Here is an 8,100-nt window from a genome sequence, read left to right as displayed (position 1 = left end):
TCGTCATTACTTAAAATTTTGGTTTTGCCAAAATAATAAGCAAAAAGTAAATTACAATCATATCAAATTGTTTTTTTGTCCATGTAGGTATTTTAATGTATGTTTTAATATATAATTAGCTCATTTTACTTGAGTTTAGGATTTTACATTCGGTTCTTCAATCAAACATAAACTAAAAAAAGGTTCACTACAGTCGATTATCAAATCGGTAAACTCTGACATCTTGGTCGCATCTCTAGTGAACTAATATGCTTTAGTACCGCGAGGCCAACTCTAGTAACTACTTTGCGCGCTCACGAAGTGGTGTCGTCTGTCGTCAATTTCGCGAGAAAATATTTGTTATTGTACAATTAACAGCAATATAGTCAATGAAAACATTTAAAATAGTTATAGTTAGCCTTCGAGTAGACATTAAGAGTATATAAATCCCAAGAATGTGTAGAGAAACGGCTGTATTTCGATTGTTTTGATGCCATTCACCTATATTGATTTATCGTATGCCAGTGACCTGTTTTTAGTATTTGTAATGTGTAACCCATAAATAATTAATAATATCATTAGAAGTAACAGCAGAGTTAATTAGACATGGACATTTGATAATAAATTCTGTGTAAGAGGACAATATGGGGCCGAAGTTCGGGAGAATAGCGAGTGACTGCGAAATCTGTGTTGTTGAGTTTTGAGACGTTCAAAAAGATTTTTATATCGTTATGGTGTGCATGTTCCACAATGATGACGCCTATTGAGGAGAAGAAAGATGAAAAAGTGAGTACAAGTGAAGAAAATTATCCATTGTGTTATTCTTGTAAGGTTTTTTGAGCTTCTTATCATAACCTGTTTCAACAGTTTTTTTCTTAAATTCATCAGTGGAATACTGGCTGTAGAGCTGACAAATATATTGTAATCATTCGATTTCTTATAGGCCTTTATTTTTTTGATTCATTTAATTAGTGTTGCACTCAATCTTCCCAAAAATGGAACTGAATGAGTAGGAATAAAGTATCCAAATAATGCAGTACTTAAAATTATATTTTCTTCATACTGCCTAATCATTACATTGTGTTAAATCCAACCCGGGTGTAGCTCAAGCATGAGTGATAATTACTTTCTTGATTTCTTCATTTGTAATAACTGTAACCCAAGCCTCTCTGAATGTGTTGGTAAGAATTCTAGTCATGTGTAAACGCTAGTAATCTTTAAATAGAAAAGATTATTTTCTATAAAGAACTTGGTAGTTAATTTCTGTATACAGAAATTAACTACCAAGTTCTCTTTATAAAGATACATCTTTTCTTATCAATTTGAGCTGTTTGAGCCTGTGACTTATCTGTTAATTTTTATGTAAAACATGACAAAAACTGTTATAAAATATGTTTGTATAGGCTCTTCTTGTGCCATTCACCATTATCTCATATTACCTACCTAGCCATCATCATCTTAGAATGCTTTCCTACCCTCCAATTTACAATGGGAATTTTAAAAATTGAAGTGTGGGTGTTGCTCTGCCTTTCTTAATTGAAAGCTTTTGTGGGGTGGCATTGTATTGGGTATATTAGGAGCTCTAATTAGGTCACCGTGATTATATTTCATGTGAATAGTACTATGAGAGGTAGGTATTTCTTTGATTAATCTTGTGGAGTGCGTCTTCATTAAATCAATATCAGCTTCTAGTCCTTAGGACTGTGTATGAAACTCTTTTTGTGCTTATCTGTCAGTTTTACAGATAGTCACTTGAAGATACTTAAATAACATTTACCAGGGTATTATCTAGGTATATCCAAAATCAGGAATCCTGGCAGTTTTTTTTGTAATCTAATCTAATCTATATTATCCAGAGATGAGATCCAGCTATGAAACAAAGTAAACCATCTACTATGACGGGGACAGACAATTAAAGCACCTAGTTATAAAACTTTATATAGCACCAAATTCTAATATCCTACACAAATTCCCTTAATAATACTGCATACTTTTGTTATAGATCCGCACAGGCATGGTGCAGGTGTCGGACGGCAAGTCGCGGCCGAGGCCGGCGCGGCTGGTCCTCACCATGGACGCGGTGACCGTCCAGCGCGAGGCACCTGTGCCTGTGCAACCGACTAAAGAGAAGAATGTACCGCATGCCAGGGTGAGTTGAAATGTGATAACAATTTTACTATGCATACCCAGATTTTGTACTTGGTTTTGTGCATTAAGACATTGTGCATTTGGGTTTTATCAGTACTCAATGTCTGTGTGTCTAATGTCCTAAAGCGATCCTATTGGTGGTATTTCTCTTCAGGCATCGTCCTGCTACCCCACATGTTTGGCAATAGAGCTCTATGGTGCTTCTCTACTGCTATCATAACTACTTTTAGTTGAACTGAATTTTAGAAAAGTAGGTGCTCAATTCGACGCGATTTTTTTATTTTAAAAGTTGACGAAGTACAAATTGTCTAGTAGAGTGAAAAAGCACTGATAGTTTGGATTTCAAATGGAAATTTACACAGAGACCTCGAGAAGTACCTACAGTTATTAAATTTTAAAATTATCTTTCCATCAGTCCTAATACGGGTCGTCTGTCGTACCTAAGCCCTGAATGAAGTCGTCTCACTTCAAATGTTGAAGGAGTTCTTTTTAAGCTTAAGAAAGCGTATTTTATCACTCGAGGTATAATAAATACGCTTTTTTAAACGAATATAAATGGTGGCAATGAATAACACATTTAGCCTTTATAGGACATGAATACAAGCGTCTTGACACCAATATCTATTCACGACCTTCGTCAATTGACGATGTTTGCATACACATTCAATGAGGCACCTTCATGTGCCAATTGCTTCAACCTCAATTGAATTGTTTTTCCATCGAATCGCAACCAAACTGCCAATTTTGAGCACAAACGTGTTCAAAAGACCACTTTACTGACCGTTCGGTTACCGTAATGATTAAAGTTTTTTAATTATTCGCAGTATCCCCTCCGGTGAGGGCTGGAAACCGTTCGGAACATTGGGAATGTGAAAAGTTTTGCGAGCTTATTTTTATTGGACGCGTACGGTGAAAATATGCAACTGGTTGCAGTTTGGAAGCGTTGTCGAGTATCGGCAACGATAAACAATATAGGGAAATATTTTAAAGCATTCCTTGGAGGCGGATGCCGGAATTTTAAACCCACAATTTTCTATTTTACGTTCCTTTCGTATATTAAGAGACGAAGAGTTTATCCTCTAACAAAATCAGCTGCTGCGGCTGCTTTTTATTGAATCAAAAGCTGTGTGACGTATGACTTCTCAGTCAGTAAACATTCACTCAGCTTGAAGCAACCAGATTTTTGTAAAAAAATCCTTTAAATTCAAAATGAACATCGCTTAATTGGATTTTTGCCATCCGTCGCACAACTTTCGACCACAATTACACGATAGCGGCATCATTTATTTGATTACCTCGACGTCAAGCGTCTGACATGGGATTTAATAAATTATATTTTATTTGATTTGTCCTCTTTACTTTTGTTTTATTCCCTTTTGTTGAAATCTCTTTTGTTTGCGTCAACTCTCAAGGAATTTATCCATGTCTCGCTGGGTTTTTAGCACAAACTTGAACAAATGTAGCCGTTTCGAGGTCACTGCTAGTGTTCTACTTCCCGGCACCATATTACGGTTATATAATTAAGTAATCCAGCCTCATCTGTACAATATTCTTTCGAATTTGTCCCGTTTTCCCGAGCCTACACTGAAGATTTTCTGGAGCTCTGCCAAAGAGCAATCAATTTAACTGCTGTCGTATGAAAAGGGAATCAACTTCATTTGAGGATAAGGACAGGATTTTACGTGAGGTCTCTACCCACAGATTATTTTTCTTGTGGTTTTACGAATTTCAAGTTGTTGAAAACGGTTTAAGGTACGACCGCTTTTTCATTTTATTTCAACATTCTGATCAAATACTGCTAGGATATCCACTTCAATCTTCATAATAGACTTGTCAAGAGATAATATTTCGTCGAGCTTTCCTGTTTTTCCCTATTACTCTTCAAAACATCGACAAGAGTGCTTGAATAAAGTCAACTAGCGATGGAAAAATACTGATTCTTTACCGACTGTTGCTTTAAACCTTCCATAGCGTATGATCCTCACGTGTTTAGTCCTGTTAACCCTGAACTTTATCGTGTTGGTACAAGGAGTGGTAGTCAACGCCCTGGCCGTAATCAGTGGAGCTGTCGTTAAAATTTGATTCGTTTTCAACACGAGCACGTTAATACGTGCTAACTACTATGTGTCAGGGGGATTATTACATACTAACTGATGTTGTGAACTTTAGTGGCATTCCTTTACGCTTTTTAGACGAAGTTATGGTATGTTACTATAGTACCTAAACTGGATGTTTGGCGCAGCGGTTAACGTGGTCACCTCGCCGAAATAACCGTTGAGCCACGTGGTGGTTTCCTATCCCACCCGGGACAAATATTTGTGTGATGAGCACGAGTATCTGTTCTGAGCCTGGTTGTTAATTTAGCTATGTATGTACAGCCTTGCTCATAAGTATTAGGCACCCTATAATTTTGAGCCTTATGAATAATTTGGTTGAAAAATGAAACTAATTTGGTAATAAATATTCATTTATTAATGAATAATTATAAAATATACTAATATTTTGTGTGTCTGCCCTTTGCTTTGATCACTGCAGCAATCCTGTTAGGCAGGCTTCGTACAAGCTTCTTGCATTCATCTGCAGTGATGGCATCCCACTCTTCCATTAAAGCGTTTTTTAACGCCGATTTTGACGTTATGGTGTGCTCACGTATCTTCCGCTTTAATATACCCCAAAGTTGCTCAATGGGGTTGAGATCTGGAGACTGTGCCAGCCAATCTAGTAAGTCAATGTTGTTCTCTCGGAACCAACGCATTGTGACTGCCGATGTGTGACAGGGAGCATTATCCTGCTGGAATTTGACACCGTCTAAGTTTGTGTCACCAAAAATGCGCGTCATAGAAGGCATCAACGCGCTTTCCAGTACATTTATGTACTTTTGGCTGTTCATGCGACCTTCACAAACGAACATTTCGCCCGCTCCATCGGCAGACATGCAGCCCCAGATCATAATGCTCCCGCCTCCGTGTTTGACGGTAGGTACCACACAACTTGGGTGGTATTCTTCACCGACACGCCGTCGCACAAAAACTACACCAGGCGTCCCAAAAATCTGAAAAATTACCGAAATAAACTTGATTTAAAATTTGTCATATTTTTTCTAAAATTAAACTGTTGAAAGCGAAATGGTTGTTGATATTTAACATTAATGATATAAAACTTACCTCAAAGTTAGATTCATCGGACCACACAACATTGGACCAAACTTCCTCAGTTAAATGTTGGTGTCTCAGATCCCATTCTAAGCGGCTCTTTATGTTGCTGGCGGAGAGCAATGGCTTCTTCCTCGCTTTGCAGCCTTTTAAACCAGCTTTCGCAAGTCTTCTTCTTACTGTTGGAGCACTAATTGATCTTCCAATAGTCTCTGAAAGATCTGCAGCGAGCTCAGAAGAAGTTTTTTTGCGATTTCTGAGGGAATTACGAATAAGTAATCGGTCTTGTCGCGCTGTTGTCTTATAGTTTCTACCTGTTCTCGGTTTGTCCGCGTGAGAACCAGTCTCGGCAAACCTTTTGATAGCAGTTTGCACTGCACAGCGAGAACACTTCACCATTCTGGAAATCTCTATCTGAGACTTGCCTTGTTCATGTAGAGTTTGAATTTTTATCCGATTTTCCACACTCACTTGAGTTAATTCAGGCATTTCGTAAAATAGACTGTATCTAATTTACAAATAAGTCGCAAATAATAGCCTCTTGACACTACGAGTAATGAAAGAAGACTGATTCAAAACATAAAATTATTTGAAAAAATGACATAATTAACAAAATGTTGACCAGATGTTTTATGACACCTTAGAATTCGCAATCCTTTGTTTAAAATTTCCTATTGATAACGCCGCCTAGCATATTGATAAAAGGATTCGTCAATTTTTAAATACTGAATGAGTTGCACGTGTTTTATGGGGGTGCCTAATACTTATGAGCAAGGCTGTATGTATTTAGAAGAATGTTTATCAGTTGTTTTGGTTATTGTAATATATGGCGATGTTTTAAAGAGGTCAGGTGCGTAGTACTTGTAACCGGCGGTCCTGTATCACAAGATGGGTGAGAACGAGGCAAGGGAGGTTCGTAAAGATCGTACCAAGAAGCGTTCTTTGGTCTCTGTTTACCCATATGGGAAAAAAGCGTGATATTATGTATGTAAGTTATAGTACTGGATGAGTAGTACGATCACGAACTTGGAACAATGGAATCTGTTTTTTGTGGCTCATATTTGGATTCGACTAAATTAGGCGTTAGTGTTGCATTGTCTGATGTTACCCTAACTTAGTCATGACAAATACATAAGTCCTTCGCGGTAAAGGTGTGCCATAAAAGACCTCTTCTAGATTGAGGAATTGTGAATCCTGCCACAATTCCTTGCTGAAGACGTCACGGAGAATAGTCATTTGATTCGCAGCAAACACCGAGTACCTACTAAGTATACGGCTCCCTTGCCTCCTTATTCACATCAATATTATTCCAACCCATCTACAGAATTAATTTCAGAATTCAATTGACACCAATTATCTCTGAAACGTTAAATAACATTCTCGCGAAATGATAAAGCCATTGTTTCAATATTCAATAACTAGCACCTCCACAAACTCATTGTTTTATGACAAATCAGATTATATCTTGCATTATTTATTATTGATAATATCTGAGATACAAAAGATTCTTTATCTGGACCATAGAGACAATGCTTGTCTTTAGACAATGCACAATACAACTGGGTCGTTTTCTATACAGCGTTCCTCGAAGCTATCAATTTCTGATAGTTAATTTCACAGCCACTCGCTTCCTTGAGCATTTTCCAAGAAACCTATTTCGAAGCTGCAAAGATAGTTTTAATAAGCTTGTTAAGATTGTAATAGTCTTTTGTGCGGTTTAAATATAACCGATCGTTGATCGATATTAGAACTTTGAAGATGGATTCTACGAAAATGTAAAGAGAAGGAATAATCCCATCGCTTTTAATGAGATATTTTTCGAGACGGAACTCAAGAGTAGAACGGATTGGGGACAGTAGTTTCATAAAATAGTATGTTCTGAATAAATAGCAGATGCTTTCAAAAGTTTCAAAACTAGATACGAGATTTTCTGTAAGTCCAGATTATGTTGGAGTCATAATTCGTACCTCACAAAGACGCGACGACATTCTCACAAAGTTAAGAAATTGTTATTAACATTTATATGTAAGAAACTTTCAACTGCGCTGCACGTTATTTAATATTACTCGGAGAATAACGCAAGCATGAATTTTACCGTAGTTGCAAGCTGACTGTCATTGCTGCGACAATCTGCTTGCTACTATGGGCTAAAGTGCCTAGCAAGCAGTAAAAAATGCATGATGGCGTTATTACATGTTCGATCTTTTTTAAAGGCAGTTCCCGCACTTTGATTTGCTTTTGTACCGCGGGGACTTTTACAAACATACAAACAACGGACACAAAGTCACAATCAGTCCCAAAACAATTATATTGTTTGTGGATAGCATAAATAATTGTTTCGTGTAGGAATCGAATCCACGACCTCCCGACTAAACCACTGCGCCACGGAGGCAGTCGACTTTGAGCTAATATAAACCAACTATAGTCTCGACTTTAGGCTAAACCGTCAAGCAAGCCAAGATAAAAAATGCATGATCGCGTTAACCTGTGTAATATTCTAAGGGACTAACAAAAACTCACAGTAACTATAATGTCTTCTGTAACTCAAACATAAATCCACACAGATAGCTAATGATTGTTGCATGGAGCCGAGAGGCTAATGGGCGGTGCGTCTGAATAATTAACGAGCACCAATGAAATATTTACATCGTCGGTACTACCCGTGGTGTACGACACAAACGTCGGACGCTACGCGGATTTGCCCCGGTACGCCGGAACTGGACCAATTACGAAGATTATGGACTTGCGGTGTGCAATTTTGATGGGTTTTCCATGGGTTTTTATGCTCGATATAACGGCTATGTGGTTTGCTGTTTACGCA

The 8,100-nt window shown here is 37.6% G+C and overlaps 1 protein-coding gene across 2 annotated transcripts in view; it reads left to right on the top strand.

The window, feature by feature from the left end:
- The first annotated feature begins 295 nt into the window (after positions 1-295).
- Syn2 (Syntrophin-like 2) overlaps positions 296-8,100 on the top strand; it is a 31,574-nt gene continuing 23,769 nt past the window's right edge. The window contains exons 1-2 of one of the 2 annotated variants that reach the window (XM_076121558.1): positions 296-765; positions 1,982-2,128. In XM_076121558.1, coding sequence (XP_075977673.1) covers positions 730-765; positions 1,982-2,128 — 183 coding nt within the window. In that variant the 5' untranslated portion in view covers positions 296-729. Of the gene's footprint in view, positions 766-1,477; positions 1,610-1,981; positions 2,129-8,100 lie in introns of those variants that run through there. The other variant, XM_076121567.1, reaches the window with a different exon arrangement.

The sequence above is a fragment of the Anticarsia gemmatalis genome, chromosome 1, assembly GCF_050436995.1.
Source record: "Anticarsia gemmatalis isolate Benzon Research Colony breed Stoneville strain chromosome 1, ilAntGemm2 primary, whole genome shotgun sequence".
Taxonomy (NCBI): Eukaryota; Metazoa; Arthropoda; class Insecta; order Lepidoptera; family Erebidae; genus Anticarsia; species Anticarsia gemmatalis.
This window is presented reverse-complemented; position numbering and strand designations above follow the sequence as displayed.